The 21312-nt window shown below is 44.9% G+C and overlaps 1 protein-coding gene across 8 annotated transcripts in view; it reads right to left on the bottom strand.

Moving 5' to 3' along the window:
* Positions 1–580: 580 nt before the first annotated feature.
* The window catches only part of ADAD1 (adenosine deaminase domain containing 1), a 660856-nt gene continuing 640124 nt past the window's right edge, over positions 581–21312 (bottom strand). For 5 of the 8 annotated variants that reach the window (XM_063920281.1, XM_063920280.1, XM_063920279.1 and 2 more), the window contains exons 13-14: positions 2238–2348; positions 581–893 (exon numbers count right to left, since the gene is read on the bottom strand). In XM_063920281.1, coding sequence (XP_063776351.1) covers positions 2280–2348 — 69 coding nt within the window. In that variant the 3' untranslated portion in view covers positions 581–893; positions 2238–2279. Of the gene's footprint in view, positions 894–2232; positions 2349–2405; positions 2441–21312 lie in introns of those variants that run through there. The other 3 variants (XM_063920273.1, XM_063920277.1, XM_063920276.1) reach the window with 3 other exon arrangements.

Genomic DNA, 21312 nt, shown 5'->3' with positions numbered 1-21312 from the left:
ATACCCATAAAAAACATAATTGCTGCACAGATTTACTATTTTGTTCCCTATTGTAAAGTGCACTGAATGTGCGGGCACTATATACTGTAAATAAATGTTAATATTTGCATTTGAAATAATCCTGGAAGGCTTTTCTACAGCAGTGAAAAAAAATTTGGAATTGTATTTGAATAAAAAAAAGTGAATTTATGATGACAGGCCCAGTGCAAGTAAATCTACTCCACAGTATCGGTATAGAGTGGAAGAGCTAGTCTTCAACAGGAAATTCTCATTTCCTGTGAGAAGCTGTTCTTCAAAAGTTGCTTAGAAGGTGTGTTGTATGCACACAGCAAAATAGGAACTAGCTGTGCATCATAAATAATGAAATGTATGGCTTGCTGTATCAACACCTAATGCTACAGCTCATTGCCCGGAGGTGGCACATGGAACAATGGGGAAAAAACTGGTTTATTTAGAAAGCGTCATGTCATTCGAGGAGAAATGAAGACAGTGAGTGTGGGTTAGCTGTAACCAAGAGGGATTTTACCTACATCCATTCTGTGCTGCTGATACTGAAAAGAAATTCCAAACAGTCATCAAGGAGGGAATGAAAGTAATATTTATTGCCTCACAGGTAATGCAGCAGTTCAACTACTTGTAATATCTAAACTTTCTCTTCCCACCCTCACAATTTATTTCCACAAATAAGAATATAAATTCTTCTCTGGGAACTGTTTATATCTCATTAGCAATATTTGTATAGTAGCTGAACGTTGATTTGGAAGTTAATTGCAATGTATAAGTTTCAAGCATTCTGTTTGCTGGTGTTGACGTGCCTTGTTTTCTCACAAGGAACTCCAGTAACGGCAGATAATCGGGCTATTCTGCGGGCAGCAAAAGACGATGTGGAAGTTCTGAGAAACAATATCAAAGTAAGTATAGATATACTGTAATATTTATGTAAAATTTAAATTGTCTTTGGTTAACTAATGAGTAATACAATATCCATTTCCGTTTTTGCAGGCAATCAAACACTTCCGCATACCGACAAATGTTCCGGTAAATATTTTTATTACAAAATGTTTATGTGTATCACATAGTTAATATATTGATTGCTGTCTTCAATTAAAAAAAAGTATATATCATAGTTTGTTTAAAAAGAATAAACTCCAAGCTCTTACATATAACTCCAATAACTGGGCCAATATACAGTGTCTGCTCAGCGAGACTTAAAATTAATTAAAATGAAAGGTATTCTTGGATGTATCGCAGTAGTTCTCTATTAGCAGACTGTACTAGAGCTCTTATAGCATTTAATTGCTGGGGTATATACTAGATTTTGTATTTTCTATTTGAGTTGTTGAACAGTATTCATCTTCACACTCCATGCTTCCTGTACTGCAACACTGCTTTGTAGAAGACTTGTACTTGAAAACATATCAGGATATTAGCTATGTACAGATATGCCCCCCGTCATGTGTATTGTTCTTTTATTTTTATTAAATGGATAATTACAGATACGTTTAGTTGTAAACAAAAGTGACTGGCTCCTAAGTAATTTCATCCATCGCATGTATGCTTAGTGCTGTGTGACAATTGTGGTTTCCTAAAATGAGCTGTGTCTGTGTGTATTGGGTGAAAGTCTAACAAGTTGCATGTACCTAGATACATTAGGTATGATTCTCTTTCAGAAATACATTTGTACAGTAGCTATTCCCATTAAAATGAAAATCATTCTCTCACCGTTATGGTTGCCAACTAAAACATTTACAAAATACTGTTACAAAGTATGCCACAGGTAAAAGAAATGTTATTATGTAGTGTAGTGATATTATATGTAACGCACTAAACAACACCTACCGTCATATCTGCTTAGAAATTCAGTAACATAGTTTATGCTGTTGGAGAGGAATCTGTGCCATACACTTACTATTCTTTTTCTAACACCATATCGATAAATACAATATTGTAACTAGTCATTATACTGAAAAATACTTTGCAATGCAGCAGTAAAGATTATGTGCGATTATTCTTGTTATATTGCTTGTTAATATAAAGTACAGTAAGCATTAAACTTCTTTCACAAATGTATCCAGTAGGGGGCACTCTTCCTATAGTAGTAAATTGGTAACATTTAATGTAACCACAAAAATACCAAATTGAAGGAAAGGTTATTTTGTCATTCTACAGTATAGCCAAGACAATAGGAGTCTTACTTAAGCCAATATCAATCTTTTACATTGTCATTTTTACCTTACCGTATGTACATTCTAACTTGAAATTTCACAATATTTCAGCTATTATTTTTTCATGTTTCTTTCAGAGTAACTGCTCCATAAACGCCCTGGCCTGTTATGGGCCAATGCTGGCTACATTAGGAAGAAATCAGGCAGAGCATGTAACTAATACTATCAACAACGTTATCATCAATATAGAGCAGTTCACGGTAAGAAATAGATATCTGCAAATTAAAACACAAAAAGAATAGTTTCTCACGATACAGCTATAAATATACATTACATATAACAGAATAAAAAAAGAGAAAAAAGGCAAAATCGTGACGGATTTGCTGGGATTCCACTGTCCTGGGTTTCTATGATTGATTGTTTTCTTTCTTTTTCTTTTTTTCCCAAGAAAATGAAATCAAGCAACACAGCCACAACAAAGGTAATTATCTGTAAAGTTTAAAAATAAAAAAAATTATGTGTTTAATGTTACAAAAAGCGTACTTTCCACTGAAGCAGGTTACATAATTTTTTTTATTAGCATGCAATATATTTTTGAAAAAGCTGCGTACTTATTCTTGATATTACACAATGTTCTTCCAGCAGACTCATAGCATGGAAAATAAAGAAGGCTTTTTCACGGATTAGTTTAAATTCTGAGGGGGTATCCTATTAGTCGCAATAATGCGTTCCACGATCATGGCTAAGGTTATCATATCTATCTCACGAAAAATCAGGTTATTGCAACCTGCGCACTCCTGTTTATCCCCCATACAGAGCTGCCCCACTAGTATAGATATATATATATATCTACCTGCATAGGCAGATTCGGAGGGGGGGGCTCCGAAACTGCCTATGCAGGTAGATATATATATATATCTATACTAGTGGGGCAGCTCTATATGTTTAGACACAGACACACACATATATACAGGATCAACATTTTTAATTATGAAATAACATACTTTTTTTCTGGATGGCAGCGATCAGGCTCCTCAGTAGTCAGTCCTCAAGCAACGCAGAGTCGCAGACTGCTCACACATCCGCAGGCAGCTCCCTGTGTCCAGTCCTTCCTCCCTCTTCCCATCTTAGCATGCAGCCTGGGCCTCTTAATTGCGCTGGGCCCCGGTGCATTGCACCGGTTGCACTGGCACTAAATCCGCCACTGCTCAGGCTGACATTTGAGAATTGAAGCCACCACCAGCGGCGCCGGGTCCATGCTTGTACTTCCGCGGGCCGTGCCGTCCAAGCAGCAGCAGCACTGATTGAGTTGAGAGACCATCCACCGCCACTGCTGAGACTCTCAGCAGCAGCGGTGGAGAGCGGTCTCTCACACTCAGTCAGTGCTGCTGCTAGGACGGCATGGCCCGCGGAAGTACAGGCATGGACCCAGCACCACTGGCTTCAATTCTCAAATGTGTTGGGCAGGTGTATGGGGGGCGATAGCCCTTTCCGCCCCCGTTTAAATCCGCCACTGACTAGCAGCCGGCCAGCCGCGGTCAGTGTCACCGGCGGCGGCTGCCGCCTGGAATATCCACGGCTGGCTGTGTGTGCAGCCCGGGCCCTCCACTCTGTCAGATTGGCCGTGCCCGGGACAACTGTACACAGGGCACCCCCTTGATGGCGGCCCTGATACTGACATTTGATAATTACAACCTCAGTTACAAGGGAGTTTATGGTTAATGTTCTATAACATAGGAGTTACAAGCACTGTAAATACAAAGTATCTGCATAAGTGTACAAATGCTAAACTACACCATTACATTGATGAGCAACAGACTGGTATGTTTATGTTCTTTGCTTATAGGAGATATGTTTCAGCATGGAGTGTACGTTCAACATGGTGGTGAAAAAAACTGATGCCGTTCTCACGGATTTGAGGAACCTTCTGATGAGCATGTATTCAGAGCAATAATTTGCCTTCATCATCCATGTTCACTACAATTTGCTTTATTATATATTTATTGCCATAATTCTAATTATTTATTTTGTACATTTAATTAAGTTATTACGTTCTCTAAATGCCTAAATAAGTTATTACATTCTCATGTATTTATTTTTTGTAATAAACTGAGCAACTTATTTTATATAAAAAAACCTCCAAAGTTTAGTTCTACAACTCTGACAACATTACGTGTACTAAATGAAATAATAAACATATGTGTCTTTTGAAAAAGGTGTGTGACTATTATTGCATATGTGCTGTACTAAAAAGCTAGATCACTTCAAAATGAGGGCAAAATTATTTGTGGAATAAATACTGTACATGTGGGTCATCCATTAAAGGTTGCAATGGCTTAATGCAAACTGAAAGAAATGTGTAGTATTCCCAGGTGTAGCCGACAAGTCAAAATTTGCTCAATACCTCATGGTAAAAAATAAGCTTTGATGCTAATTCCTTTTTTCTCTACTGAAGTACTTTACCAGGAACAGTGCATTGGGCAAATGTAAGATTCAAATGATTCAAAATACTTAACTTCAGAACAATGTAAAGAAAAGAACACACTGCAATAATAATAGAATTTAAAAAAAATAAAAATATATATATATATATATATATATATATAAATATAATGGCGTGTAAATATCTAAAGAAAATAGAAGCTGTACATTTATTTAAATGAGGTTAATCTATTTTCATTAATCAATTAGACCAGTTTCTCAAACTCGATCCTCAGGAGCTCACACAGTGCATGTTTTCCATGTCTCCTCACAGAATCACAAGTGAAATAATTAGCTCCACCTGGTACCCTTTTAAAAATGTGTCAGTGAGTAATGAATACAAATGTGCTCCTGCTAGGGGACCTGCAAAACATGAACTGTGTGGGGTCCTGAAGACCGAGTTTGAGAACCAACAAATTGACCCATTTGATCAAATTAATATAATACTTTGTAATTTATTACAGCTCTACAAAACTACTACTAATCTTATCCCACTGAAATCAGAAATAAAACCAGTGGTGGAGCAAGTCTCCCTGCCACCTTGTGCCTGCCCCAACCACGAACCAGTGACATAACAAGAGGGGGAGAGATTGCCAGGCAGCACTTAAGCAGTTACAGGTACCCTGCTAGCCAGCTGCAGAGACCATGGGGCAGCGACAGTGGGGCTCCCAAGACCCTGGGTATCGGCACCACTCACACACTCCTCCCTATGACCCTGAATAACACAGTGCTTTATATCACTTTCTATTACTAGTGCACAGTCTCCCTTGTAAAGCCACCTGTATACAGCGTTGTGACTTTACAAACACTTGAGTATTCTACATGTCTTTATACAGTGTTAGTTAAGAAAAATGTGTACCTATTACAGGATATATTGTACGTGTATTCTGATACATACCTCCGGTCTAGGACCGTGCTGTGTGTTATACAGTTGTGCTCATAAGTTTACATACCCTAGCAGAATTTGTGATTTTCTAGTCATTTGTCAGAGAATATGAATGATAACTCACAAACTTTTCTTTCACTCATGGTTAGTGGTTGGGTGAAGCCATTTATTGTCAAACAACTGTGTTTAGTCTTTTTAAATCATAATGACAACAGAAACTACCCAAATGACTTTGTTCCAGAAGATTTGAGGCTTGTCTCTGTGCTGTTTGAAGTATTGTAAGTGGGATGCTTTGTGGCATTTGCGTAGTAATGCCACAAAGCATTACTACGCAAAAGCTGTGGGTAGTTTCTGTTGTCATTATGATTTAAAAAGAGTAAACACAGTTGTTTGACAATTAATGGCTTCACCCAACCACTAACCATGAGGGAAAGAAAAGTTTGTGAGTTATCATTCATATTCTCTGACAAATGGCCTGAAAATCACAAATTCTGCTAGGGTATGTAAACTTAGGAGCACAACTGTATATATATATATATATATATATATATGTACATATACTAGTCCAGTGCAGTTTTATTGTCACAATGATTATCTGCATTGCCTGTGACTATGTGTGCCCGTATCTGCTGTGTGGTTTCACTTTCAGTGTTTCCCAGATATATCTATCAGTACCCTAAGGGACTAGGTGCGTCTGGGTCATATATAGAGTGTGTCACAGTATTTAACCTATTACGTATATTCTACTGTGTACTCAGTCACATGATACCGGATTATTCGCTGGTGTTGTGTATTGTGTCTAGAGTCACATACCAACGGACTTAGTTGCAGGTATTGTACGCAGTCTGGCTTTATCATACTAATTCGCTCTGTTGTGCATTTGTGTATAATGTCTTACAAGAAGGGCAGTAAGTTTGTGTACGCTCCTGCATCATGCAGAGCATGCACCAAAGATTTACCAGGGGGGGATGATACATAGTAGACAGATGATGGTCTGTGTACTATGTATCATACATCTCCCAGTCAGTCCGCAGCTCCTGTAACCAATCAGGAGGCACCCAGGGCTGCGTTCACAAACCTACTGGGTACTCTGGTGGAACACCTTACGCCCCCTATGGGACCACCTGTGCCATTGCAGCCACAAATTGTTCCTATGGTTAATCCGCCTTGGGCGGAAAATCTGTCTAACCAGTTGCAGCAATTAAATCATTCCTTGGTCAGACAAAAATCTACTCCAGGTCACTCTAGTGTCTCTCTGTCATCTAAGCAGGCTGCTTGCTCCTCACAATCCACGAATCTCTCAGATGTTTCATCTGAAGAGGAGGGAGCGTATACTGTCCTGTCAGACAGTGAATCAGGTGTTTCTGACGAGGATTCTCAATTGCAAATTGATGTTCCTGCCCTTGTGGTTGCTATTAAGCAAATCCTACAAATCACTGATGATGAGGATTCCACTACTGTGGCTACGAAAACTGATATGTTTAAACGGCAGAAGGTGGTTAAAAATCTATTACCCCATTCTGACCATTTGGTGGACATCAAGCAGGAGCCCTGTTCTAATTCAGGGAAGAAAATCCCTCTCGCTATCCTCTCCCTGCAGTTATGTATCAAGTGGGAAAATTCTCCGCTGGTGGATTCTCAAGTCACCCGCCTAGTGGTGTCATTCACTCTGCCTGTCACCACTGTCACTTCACTGAAGGAACAGACAGATAAGCGTGTGGAGGGATGCCTGAAATCTATTTACTCCCTTACAGATGCTGTACATAGATCCACTATTGCGGCCTCTTGGGCTGCAGAAGGAATTGAAGCATGGGTTCAGGCCATACTTGCCTACCTGACCCTATCCATGAGGGATAAAATGCTCTGTTCCTGGACTTTCCTGGTAATGTATAATTGCCATCACCTGTGGTGAAACACCTTTCTTACCAATTAACTAGCTCACCACAGGTGATGGCAATCATACATTACCAGGAAAGTCCAGGAACAGAGCATTTTCTCCCTCATGGAGAGGGTCAGGTAGGCAAGTATGGTTCAGGCATTAGAGGAAGAGCTGCTCATGGACATATCTGACAATGCCAGACAATACCTGTTTCACATTACCACCGCCTATTACATTCGGGAGGTGTCCTCTGAGGCGGATGTGCTGGCCGCCAAAGCGTTGACTGTGTCTGTACTTGCTTGCCGAATTCTGTGGTTGAGGTCATGGAAAGTGGACCTAGACTCCAAAAAGACCTTGGAGGTACTCCCCTTTAAGGGGGACATTTTGTTTGGGGAAGACCTTAACAAAATTGTGTCTGGATTGGCAGCTGCTAAGACTGCTTTTCTCCCAAATACTAATCCTTCTGCACAGAAGGCTAAAGGCACCACTTTTGCTTTCCCTTGAGGCCGAAAGGAACAAAAAGGTCAGGCATACCCGATACAATCTTGTGCTCCCAAAACCACTAAGCCCAAGGCAAAGCAGTCCTGGGTGGTCCGTCAGCCTGCTTCTAAACAAGGCAAGCCTGCCGCATGACAGGGCGGGCCACCCCCTGGGTGTCTCCAGGGTGGGAGGCCAACTTCTGCAGTTCACCCAGGTCTGGTTAATGACCACTTCAGACACATGGGTGCGAGAAGTTGTCTCTCACAGGTGCGCAGGCTCCTTCAAGAGAGGTCCCCCTTGTCAGTTTTGCACCACGGTTATGCCTTCGGATCCGTTAAAGGCGCAAACTTTGCAAAAGGTTGTGAGTTCTCTCCTGAATACAGGGGTGGTAGTGCCGGTTCCTCTGGCCCAGAGAGGGAGAGGTTATTACTCGACCCTGTTTCTAGTTTCCGAAACCCAATGTGCCTTTCCGGCCTATACTCAACCTCAAATCTCTGAACAAGTTTGTGAGAGTGTCCAAGTTCCGTATGGAAACACTGAGATAAATTGTACTGGCTATGGAACCCGGAGACTATACAGTATCCCTGGATATACAGGATGCGTACCTGCATATACCTATTGCCATGTTGCATCAGAAGTATCTGCGGTTTGCTATTGGCGACCTCCACTATCAGTTCCAGGCTCTACCATTTGGACTGGATACGGCTCCTCGGTTCTTCACCAAGGTAATGGCCGTAACGAACAGTGACGTGCAGTGGGGTGAGGCAGGGCCTTTCCTGTCATACTAACGTTTGTGCCAGAGTTTTGACTGTATAAAGTGTATGAAAAATATAAAGATTATGTTTGAAATATTTTCTTTGCATTATTCTAATCATTTTTATAGCCAAAACTCTGGAGTAAAAAGTCTATGGCAGGCGAGGCAGTGCCTCACCTGTGTATCTTTTCTGCACATCTCTGATCAAAACTCACCAAATTTCCAGGTGTTTATACTGCTGCACCTGTGTCTAATGCCCAGATGTACCCTTTAGCTCCTATATTGCATGTAAATCTGGCTCTGGTGCTAGCCAGTGCCTCCTGAGCTATTTAGCTCACCGCACGTCCCTGGTAATGAAGGCCCATCTCCGTCGCCATGGAGTCAGGATCTTGCCGTATCTGGACGACATGCTGATTCTGGCAAACTCCCACGATGTCCTCCTCAGTCATCTGCAACTGATGGTAAGCTTCCTACAAGCCCACGGGTGGCTCATCAATTGGAAGAAATCCTTGCTGGTCCCAGCTCAGAGCATGGTCCACCTGGGGGCAGTTCTGGCCAAACACAGTCAATGACTGTTTAGGTCTCCAGAAAAAGTTCTGAGACTTCAAGACAGGATAAGATGCTTACTTTGTCGCCCCAGAGTGTCGATTCACGTGGCGATGGTGTCTGCATTTGACATGGTAGAGTACGCTCTATTTCATTCTCACCCTCTGCAGCGGTTAATCCTTTACAAGTGGGACGGCCTACATCATCGGATCAGATCTCACATGATCACTTTGACTCCGCAGGTTCGTCTGTGTCGCTGACCTAGTGGCTACAGGACCAGCAATTGAGCAGGGGTCGTCCCTTCTGGATCCCCGAATGGGTCCTGCTGACAACGGACGTCAGTCTGAGGGGATGGTGTGTGGTGTTGGAGCAACATTCTTTTCAGGATCGCTGGACCAAGGAGGAGTCTCTCCTCCCAATAAACATTCTGGAGTTGTGGGTGGTGTTCAATGCATTGACTCTCGCCCTGCCTATGGTACGGAACAGGCCTGTTCAAGTACGGTCAGACAATGCCACTACGGTGGCCTACATAAACCATCAAAGTGGCACTTGAAGCTGCCTAGCTGTGATAAAAGTGTCAAAAATCCTTTGTTGAGCAGAACGCCATCTGCCAGCAATATCGGCAGTGTTCATTCCGGGCATCCTAAACTGGTAAGCAGACTTCCTCAGACATCAGGACGTGCACACCGGAGAGTGGAGTCTTCATCCCGAACTCCTAGTGGACAAGTGGAGCCTACCAGGCGTACTGTAGACCTGATGGCGTCTCGACACAATCACAAGGTTCTGGTCTTCGGATCAAGGAATCCTCAAGCAGTGTTCTTGGATGCACTGGCAATTCCATGGAACTTTCGGCTGCCATACGTGTTCCCTTCAGTGTCACTCCTGTCCAGGGTCCTGCTGAAGTTCAAACAAACAAGGAGGAGGATTTCTACTTCCAGTCGCTCCAGCGTGGCCCAGACGGCATTGGCTCTCAGACCTGCAGGGTCTATCAACAGAGCGTCCTCTTTTACTTCCTCAGCGCCCAGACCTCCTCGTACAGAGCCCCTGTCTTTATTCGGACCTGGCCAGACTGGCTTTGATGGCGTGGCTCTTGAGGCATCACTCTCTGAGGTGGTCATCCAAACTATGTTGAAAGCCCGCAAACCGGCATCTGCTCGGATTTATTACAGGGCCTGAAATTCTTACTTCACCTGGTGTGCTGATAACTAAAGATGCATACAGATTCAGAACTTCCAGAATTCTGTTTTTTTCTGCGGAGGCTTGGACTTAGGCCTTCGTCTGGCCTCCCTCAAGGTTCACATATCTGCTTTGTCGGTATGGTTTCAGAGAAAACTTGCGTCTATACCCGACGTTCATACATTCACTCAGGGTGTCTTATGGATTCAGCCTCCTTATGTCCCTGCCGTGGCTCCATGGGATCTGTCTGTTGTCCTGAATGCCCTGCAAGAGTCTCCATTTGAACCTCTTGAGATGGTGGACCTTAAATGGCTCACGGCCAAGGTCATGTTTTTACTGGTAATTGCCTCTGCAATAAGAGTGTCGGGCTGTCCTGACGTCCACCCTTTCTAATATTTCATTGTGACTGGGCAGTTCTTAGAACTCGCCCTGGTTATTTACCTAAGGTGGTGTCATCTTTTCACCTTAACCAAGAGATTGTGGTTCCGGCCTGTATCTCTTCTGATTTGTCCTCTAAAGAGCAGTCTTTGGATGTGGTACGTCCTCTGTATATATGTGGAGAGGACTGCCTCTATCAGGAGGTCAGATTCCCTTTTTGTTTTGCTTGGATTTCACAAACGTGGCTGGCCTGCGAATAAGCAAACCTTGGCCAGATGGATTAGAATGGTGATTGCACAAGCTTATGCGCAGTTGGGTCTCCCAGCTCCTGCTGCTATTAATGCCCATTCTACTCGTTCTATTGGACCTTCTTTGGCGCGTCCGCAGAACAATTGTGCAAGGTGGATACGTGGTTCACTGTGAACACGTTTATTAGGTTCTATGCCTTTGATACTTCTGCCTCCCAAAATGCTTCCTTTGGACGCCGTGTTCTCATACCTAAGGCGCATCCACTCTCCTGAGGAACTGCTTTAGGACATCTCGATGTTTCCCTGCGGAAAACAATGTAACTTGCTGCAGAAAAATTAGAATTTACTCACCGGTAATTCTATTTCTCGTAGTCCGTAGTGGATGCTGGGTACTCCGTAAGGACCATGGGGTATAGATGGGCTCCGCAGGAGACTGGGCACTCTTAAAAGAAAGATTAGGTACTATATCTGGTGTGCACTGGCTCCTCCCTCTATGCCCCTCCTCCAGACCTCAGTTAGGGAAACTGTGCCCGGAAGAGCTGACATTACTAGGAAAGGATTTGGAATCCAGGGTAAGACTCATACCAGCCACACCAATCACACCGTACAACTCGTGATAACTATACCCAGTTAACAGTATGAACAATAACTGAGCCTCTCTCAACAGATGGCTCATACAATAACCCTTTAGTTAAGCAATAACTATATACATGTATTGCAGAGAGTCCGCACTTGGGACGGGCTCCCAGCATCCACTACGGACTACGAGAAATAGAATTACCGGTGAGTAAATTCTTATTTTCTCTGACGTCCTAGTGGATGCTGGGTACTCCGTAAGGACCATGGGGATTATACCAAAGCTCCCAAACGGGCGGGAGAGTGCGGATGACTCTGCAGCACCGAATGAGCAAACTCAAGTTCCTCCTCAGCCAGGGTATCAAACTTGTAGAATTTTGCAAAAGTGTTTGAACCCGACCAAGTAGCAGCTCGGCAAAGTTGTAAAGCCGAGACCCCTCGGGCAGCCGCCCAAGAAGAGCCCCCTTCCTCGTGGAATGGGCTTTTACTGATTTAGGATGCGGCAGTCCAGCCGCAGAATGTGCAAGCTGAATCGTGCTACAGATCCAGCGAGCAATAGTCTGCTTTGAAGCAGGAGCACCCAGCTTGTTGGGTGCATGCAGGATAAATAGCGAGTCAGTTTTCCTGACTCTAGCCGTCCTGGAAACATAAAGTTTCAGGGCCCGGACTACGTCCAGCAACTTGGAATCCTCCAAGTCCCCAGTAGCCGCAGGCACCACAATAGGTTGGTTCAAATGAAACGATGATACCACCTTAGGGAGAAATTGGGGACGAGTCCTCCATTCTGCCCTTTCCATACGGAAGATCAGATATGGGCTTTTCCATGACAAAGCCGCCAATTCTGACACACGCCTAGTCCAAGCTAAGGCCAAAAGCATGACCACTTTCCACGTGAGATATTTTATCTCCACGGTCTTAAGTGGCTCAAACCAGTGGGATTTTAGGAATCCAACACACGTTAAGATCCCAAGGTGCCACTGGAGGCACAAAAGGGGCTGAATATGCAGCACCCCTGTAACAACGTCCGAACTTCAGGCAGTGAAGCCAGTTCTTTTTGAGAGAAAAAGGGATAGGGCCGAAATCTTGGCCTTTATGGATCCTAATTTTAGGCCCATAGTCACTCCTGACTGTAGGAAGTGCAGGAATCGACCCCCCTGGAATTCCTCTGTAGGGCCTTCCCGGCCACACACCAAGCAACCTATTTTCGCCATATACAGTGAAAAAGTCTTGCTGTCACGTCTTTCCTAGCCTTTATCAGCGTAGGAATAACTGCATCCGGAATGCCCTTTTACCGCTAGGATCCGGCGTTAAACCGCCATGCCATCCAACGCAGCCGCGGTAAGTCTTGGATCAGACAGGGTCCCTGTTGCAACATGTCCTGACTGAGAGGCAGAGGCCATGGGTCCTCTGAGAGCATTTCTTGCAGTTCCGGGTACCGAGTCCTTCTTGGCCAATCCGGAGCAAAGAATATTGTTCACACTCCTCCGTTTATTACAATTCTCAGCCCTTGGGTCTGAGAGGAAGAGGAGGGAATATATAGACCGACTGGAACACCCACGGTGTTACTAGTGCGACCACAGCTATCGCCTGAGAGTCCCTTGACCCAGCATAAAACCTTTTTTATCTTTTTATTGAGGTGGGACGCCATGTAGTCCACCTGAGGCAGTTTCCATCAATTTGCAAAACTGCGTGAAGACTTCCTGATGAAGTCACCACTTTCCCGGGTGGAGGTCGTGTCCACTCCCGGAATGAACACTGCTGACAGTGCGCTTACTTGATTCTCCGCCCAGCGAAGAATTCTGGTGGCTTCTACCCTCGCCACCCTGCTCCTTGTGCCGCCCTGGCGGTTTACATGAGCCCCTGCGGTCTGACTGGATCAGAACCGGTTGGTCGCGAAGCAGGAACTCCGCTTGACTTAGGGCGTTGTATATGGCCCTTAGTTCCAGGATATTGATGTGAAGGCAAGTCTGTTGGCTTGACCACAAACCTTGGAATTTTCTTCCCTGTGTAACTGCCCCCCACCCTCGGAGGCTTGCATCCGTGGTCACCAGGACCCAGTCCTGAATGCCGAATCTGCGGCCCTCGAGAAGGTGAGCACTCCGCAGCCACCACAGGAGAGACACCCTGGCCCTGGGGGATAGGGTGATGAACCGATGCATCTGAAGATGTGATCCGGACCACTTGTCCAGTAAGTTCCATTGTCCTTGCATGGAACCAGCCGAAGGGGATGGCCTCGTATGATGCCATCATCCTTCCCAGGACTCGAGTGCAGTGATGCACTGACACCTGTTTTGGTTTTCAATAGATTCCTGACCAGTGTCATGAGCTCCTGAGCTCTCTCTATCGGGAGATAAACCCTCTTCTGGTCTGTGTCTAGGATCATGCCTAGGCGAGGCAGATGAGCTATAGGAACCAACTGCGACTTCGGAATTTATAGAATCCAGTCGTGTTGCCGTTTCACTTCCAGAGAAGGTGATACGCTGTCCAGCAACTGCTCTCTTGATCTCGCTTTTATGAGGAGATCATCCAAGTATGTGATAATAGTGACACCTTGCTTCCTCAGGAGCACCATCATATCCGCCATTACCTTGGTGAAATTGGTAATGACAATCCCATACCGCAATTCTGAGGTACGCCTGATGAGGTGGATAAATGGGGACTCGAAGGTATGCATCCCTTATGTCCCGATTCATTTCAGGCTTGCAATGACCGCTCTTAGCGATTCCATCTTGAACCTGAACCTTTTCAGGTATATGTTCAGGGATTTTAATTCAATATGGGTCTAACCGAACCGTCTGGTTTCGGGATTATAACATGGTCGAATAATAACACCCTCTTGTTGAAGGAGGGGACCCTTGACCACCACCTGTTGAAGATACAATTTACGAATTGCAGTTAACACTGGCTCCCTCTCTTGGGGGGAAGCCCGCCGGGTCCTCGGTGAGGGGGCATCTTCTCACAGTCCAGCCTGTATCCCTGCGATACAATTTCTATTGCCCAGGGATCTAACAGGGAGTTTTAATTTATTCATGTGGCCCATAACATCAACAGCAAATGCAAAATCAGATAGCCAATCCTTATTTTTCAGCTGGGGAAAAATCGGATTATTTTTCTTTCATGTTTAGAAACACCCCAATCTGCTCTCTCAGCTCCCACACTCTTTTCAAAACATTCCCCAAGCTAAGCCATCTCACATTGGTATGATACAGGATATATGTGTGCTCAGCTTCAGTCTCCTCTAGCAGAGCTACAAATTGTCTGTTATTTAATCCTCTTGCGCGAATGTAGTTGACCCCTTTTGTCCACAACGTTGCTTAATTTTAAAATACTTTTACAAAGGACCTCTTGATGTATGATGCAATGTAGAAAGACAATTTTGAGTTCTGGATTCTTTTCACTGACTTGGTCTTGAATTCTTTTTAGCAATCCAACATTTTTTCCTGTTAGATTGGGGCTTCTGTTAGTTGTCACACCAGCCAATTTTTCCCACTCCACTCCAAATTTGGACACACACTGATTTACAGCCTCCAATAAATTCTTTCCAGTTGTTGCGTCATTCATGGACTGCATTGATGCCAGTTTTTCTGTAATGTCAAAATTTTCATTGATACCTCGAATGAAAATCATCAACTGGGCTGTGTCTTTGACATCACAACCTTCATCCAGTGCTAAAGCAAAATATGACATATTGTTGACTTTCTTTTTTAAATTGCAGTTCCATATTCTCGGATATGTCCTCAATGCGCCTCACAACAGTTCGCCGTGAAAAGCTAATAATTTCAAACATTTTTTCCTTGTCTGGGCACAATATTGCGGCAGAGTCAACCATGCACTCCTTTATAAATTCTTCTTCAGTGAATGGCTTACTGTTCTTGGCGATTTTGTGTGCTATTAAATAACTCACCTTTGTAATTCCATCTTGTGCAGATGACAATTTTATGAAAAATGTTTGCTCTTTTTGCATTCAAGCAACCATCTCATTGGCTTTCTCCAATTTGTCTACAGCAGATATATTTTTATACTTCAAAGCATGCTTTGTCTCGAAATGGGGATTTAAATTATATTCTTTGAGTACTGCCAGAGATTCCTTACAAACTAAGCACACTGCTTTTTCACCAACAAGGTAAAAAAAATATTTAGGAGTCCACTCTTTGTTGAATTTTCTGCATTCACTGTCTATCTTTCTTTTCTTTGTGAAACTCATTTCTTAGTCTACAATTGGAAAAAATGGAATCTTAGAGATGTGCGCAATTAGCTGCTTTAACAAGTAAACTTTTTCAAAAATGGATGTCACCACATCCACGAATCAACAGTATACAAAAAATTAAAACAAAAGAAAAATACTCGTATAAGCGCTTAATGAAAAAGAAATGAAATATACATTCCTTATATGTTATGTAATGTGTGTCCTTATTCCTTATATTCGCCTCCCATCCATGATGATCTTAAGACGGTGGGTTCTCAGTTCCAACAAATATGAAAAGAGACAAATAAAACAAACAAATGTGTAGAATTGTCTTATAACAATTTGACTCTTGTACAGCCCACTGGACCCCAAGAAGGAAGCAGCAGGCATCAGGAGAGCGTACCCCAACTCACAATGAAGCCCCACCAAATAGGTATCTTTATTTCCTTAGGACCTCATGTGACCTTCACCATAAAGAACAGAAGGGGATGGATACCCTACTCACTTATGAGCAAGGAAAGTACATGCAATGAAAGGTTTCTTTTATCTGTACAAATATTTTCACACTTGAGATGCGTACCACACTCACAGGTCAGGTAGTAATGTGAATCCCATCTGCGTTTCTTTATCCACCATCCTAGATACTCATTCCAATCCAAAAACCACAGACGTTAGATACGCAATTGGTCGTGTGAGATGATCCCCAAGACTCAAAAAAAATCCAAGCAAAATAATCCAGACCAATTTAAAAGTTCTTTATATTAAAAATATTACATTGATTACACAAACCCCATAGATGGGGTGAATCAACATAAAAAATGAAGACAAATAGAAAAACCGTACATGAACAAAAAACAGTACATGGATAAAAAATCAGGCAGAGGAAAAATCCCCATGAAATGGGAGATCCGGACCCCCAAACAGGTAAGTGATGGAGTGTTACCTTCGGTCGCTGATGGTAGAAAAAACGAGATTTATGGTAAGAACTTACCGTTGTTAAATCTCTTTCTGCGAGGTACACTGGGCTCCACAAGGAATTACATCAGGGTGTAGAGTAGGATCTTGATCCGAGGCACCAACAGGCTCAAAGCTTTTGACTGTTCCCAAGATGCACAGCGCGGACTCTATAAACCCGCCTCCATGCCAGGGAGCTCAGTTTTGTTAACCCGCCCAATGCAGAAGCAGGTACCAGAGACGACAACCGATCGGAGCCAAATACACATCACACTCACCGCAGGAGAGGGTGTCAGCGGCTATGCCAATGCCAACCCCAAAAAAGCTAAGTGCGTCAGGTTGGGCACCTTGTGAAGCCCAGTGTACCTCACAGAAAGAGATTTAACAATGGTAAGTTCTTACCATAAATCTCGTTTTCTGCTGCGGGGTACACTGCGCTCCACAAGCGATTACATCGGGGATGTCCCAAGGCAGTTCCTCACGGGAGGGGACACACTGTAGCGGGCACAAGAACCCGGCGTACAAAAGGAAGCATCCTGGGAAGCGGCAGTATCGAAGGCATAGAACCTAATAAACGTGTTCCCTGAGGACGACGTAGCCGCCTTGTACAATTGTTTAAGGTTCGCACCACGGTGGGCCGCCCAAGAAGGTCCAACCAACCGAGTAGAATGGGCCGTAACGGTAGCAGGAGCTGGACGACCAGCCTGTACATAAGCATGTGCAATCACCATTCTAATCCATCTGGCCAGAGTCTGCTTGGAAGCAGACCAGCCACGTTTGTGAAAACCAAACAATACAAAAAGAGAATCAGATTTTCTTACGGAGGAAGTTCTCTTCAGATACGGAGAGCCCGTACCACATCCAAAGACCGTTCTTTGGGAGGCCACTCAGGAGAATTAAAGTCCGGAACCACAATCTCCTGGTTAAGGTGGAAAGAAGACACCACCTTAGGCAAATAACCTGGCCGCGTTCTAAGAACCGCCCGGTCACTGTGAAAAATCAAATAGGGAGATTTGCAGGACAAGGCATCCAAGTCCGAGACCCGTCTAGCTGCGGCAAAAGCCAGCAAGAAAAGGACCTTAAGGGAAAGCCACTTATGGTCAGCAGAGGCAAGAGGCTCAAACGGAGACACTTGCAAAGCCTACAAAACCACCGACAAGTCCCAAGGGGCCACAGGCGGCACATAAGGAGGCTGAATCCGCAACACACCCTGAGTGAATGTAGGGACATCAGGTAGGGTGGAAATCTTTCTCTGAAACCAAACCGACAAGGCAGAAATGTTAACCTTGAGGGAGGCCAGACGCAGGCCTAAGTCCAGGCCCTGTTGTAGGAAGGCCAACAGTTTGGCCGTGCTAAACTTGAAAACATCATGATTGTGAGACGCACACCAAGTAAAGTAAGCATTCCAGACCCTATGGTAAATCCGAGCAGAAGCCGGCTTACGGCCTTTAACATAGTTTGAACGACCACCTCAGAAAAACCCTTGGCCCTCAGGACGGAAGCCTCAAGAGCAATGCCGTCAAAGCCAGATGGGCCAAGTCCTGGTAAATACAAGGGCCCTGAATGAGGAGGTCTGGTCATTGTGGAAGTAGAAGGGGACAATCTAGCAAGAGGCCCTGTAGATCGGAGAACCAGTGCCGTCTGGGCCACGCTGGAGCTAGCAGAAGTAGTTTTCCTCCTTCTTGCTTGAACTTCCGTATTACTCTGGGCAGAAGTGACACCGGAGGGAACACGTACGGCAGCCGAAAGTTCCATGGGATTGACAGACGAATGCTGCTTGAGGATCCCTTGTCCTTGCTCTGAAGACTGGAACCTTGTGATTGTGTCGAGACGCCATCAGACCCACATCTGGGAGACCCCACTTGTCCATAAGAAGTTGAAACACCTCTGGATGTAGGCTCCATTCTCCGGCGTGCACGTCCTGACGACTGAGATAATCTGCCTCCCAGTTCAGAATGCCCGGAATGAACACTGCTGATATGGCCGGCAGATGGTGTTCTGCCCACTGAAGAATCCTTGATACTTCCCTCATTGCCATGTGGCTTCGAGTGCCGCCTTGATGATTTATGTACGCCATTGTTCTAAATTAGATGCTGGGCCATTGTCAACGTGTTGAACACTGCCCGCAGTTCCAGAATATTGATTGGGAGCAGAGACTCCTCCATGGTCCACCGACCCTGAAGAGAGTGTTGTTCCAACAGCGTGCCCCAATGTCTCAGACTGGCATCCGTCGTCAGAAGGACCCAGTTGGATATCCAGAAGGGACGGCCCCTGCTCAATCGTTGGTCCTGCAGCCACCTACTCAGTGACAGGCGGACCTCCGTTGACAATGAGATCATGTGAGATCTGATCCGGTGAGGCAGGCTGTCCCACTTGGTCAGAATTAACTTCTGCAGAGGGCGAGAGTGGTACTGAGCATACTCCACCATGTCAAAAGCCGACACCATGAGACCCAGCATGTCACGATCCGGGTATCTGGACGCCATTACTTACCCTTCAGATGCCTCCTAAGGCTGGCTCAGCGTTCCAGGACCGGATCCCATCTGTTATACTGATGTCCACATTCCTGCCTCCTCTCCTGTCACTCTGAGACGCGGTCACCGCAGCGCCTGTTACATCCGGAATGGCGTCTCCCGCGGCCTCCGCCGCTGTTCCTGAGTTGCTACATGCAGAATGTCAGAGTGGTGATTACGTCAGCCGCGGCCTCCGCTGTGCCCGCGTGGTTAAATGTGCACTTATCAGTCTGGCGTCTCCTGTCTCCTGTGGCCGGCGCCGCCATTACTGTTTTAATTCCCACATGGATTACAAACCAAACTTCCCTCCAAGTGTCTGCATGGGCGCAGCCATCTTGGATTCTGTCATCTGTTCATTTCCACCAATCTGCTGTTTGCAATGTTAATCTGCATAATTGCCTAGCCAATCCCTTCCTTGCTGCAGGTATAAGTAATCTGTGCCTGAGCAAGGAAGGCGTCAGTGCTTTGGTTGTCAAACCTAGTTCCAGTTTGTCTCTCTCCTGTGGTTGTTTTCCAGGTTCCAGCTCCTATCTCCACGCTTCCACTAAAGAGACCCACACCAGCATTTCCACCTGCGGTGTAGCCTGACTCTCCTATCCATTTGGATTCATCTGCTTCCAGCTACAGATCCACCTGCTTTCAGCATCCAGCTTCCAACAGAGGTCAGCTCTTCTTAAAGTGCCGGTACCCTTTTCTGCAGATTATCATTTATCACCGGCATTATTATTTCACCGCTCTCAAGCTCCAAACATCACTTCATATTTCATCGCTCTCAAGCTACATTTATTATTTAACTGGTTCCAGCCAGTATCCACTCCGTGCCAACATCAGTCTGGTTCCAGCCAGTACCCACAGCAGCCGTTTTACCCACAGCAGCCCAGCTTTTCCTGGAACACCAGCTGGTACGATCCTGGGCTATTTCCATTGCTACAGTCGGGCCTGGTAAGGACTTTCCAACTAGAAGATTATAAGAACTATCTCACACTACCAGAGCCCTGTGGCCCTTGCCACCCTGTAGTACCCAGGAACTGTATTTATCCTCTGCTGATTTTTATGTTTTCTTTTACTGCTGCTGTGTTACGGAGTATGTCATAATAAACATCATTGACTTTTACTTTGGTTGTCGTGGTCACGCCTTCGGGCAATTCTTCTACATGTAACTTACATGTCTAGGGGTCTGATACAACCTCCCAGGTTCCTTTACACCTCAGCCCCTACAACTGAGGCTGCCTCCCGTCAGCTCAGGCCCTCAGTTGTGACAGTAAGCACTGACCATATAAATCCAGCCGGAGACCAGGATCAAGCGGCCAGGCCGATGCAAGAACTGGCAGCCCGACTTGAACATCAGGAGGCTGCACAGGGCCACATCATCCGCTGTCTCCAGGATCTCTCTACTCGGCTGGATGGGATTCAGACAACCCTCCGTGGATCAGACGCGTCCGGTGCGTCAACCACAGTGACTCCAGCTATGACCCCACCAACTTCTGCTCCACGTCTTCATCTTCCAACGCCAGCAAAATTTGACGGATCTCCAAGATTCTGCAGGGGATTTCTCAACCAGTGTGAGATTCAGTTTGAGCTACAACCTGGCAATTTTCCCAGTGACCGTACAAAAATTGCCTACATTATCTCTCTTCTCAGTGGCTCAGCCCTTGATTGGGCATCACCGTTATGGGAGAGGTCCGACACCCTGCTATCCTCCTACACTGCATTTGTGTCAACTTTCAGGCGTATCTTCGACGAGCCAGGCCGGGTAACTTCAGCTTCATCTGAGATTCTCCATGTACGCCAGGGATCACGTACTGTAGGACAATATCTTATACAGTTCCAGATCCTGGCATCCGAACTGGCATGGAACGACGAGGCCCTGTACGCTGCATTTTGGCATGGCTTATCTGAGCGTATTAAAGATGAGTTAGCTACCAGAGACTTACCTTCCAAGTTAGATGAGCTAATCTCACTCTGCACGAAAGTTGATTTACGTTTCAGAGAGAGAGCAACTGAGCGTGGAAGATCATCTGCTCCAAAATCTTCTGCTCCTCCTCCTCGCCAACTGTCACCATCTAAAGATGAGCCCATGCAACTTGGCC

The sequence above is a fragment of the Pseudophryne corroboree genome, chromosome 1, assembly GCF_028390025.1.
Source record: "Pseudophryne corroboree isolate aPseCor3 chromosome 1, aPseCor3.hap2, whole genome shotgun sequence".
In the NCBI taxonomy this organism is placed as follows: Eukaryota; Metazoa; Chordata; class Amphibia; order Anura; family Myobatrachidae; genus Pseudophryne; species Pseudophryne corroboree.
Note: the sequence above shows the minus strand (reverse complement) of the source record. Positions and strands in the feature narration are given on the sequence as shown.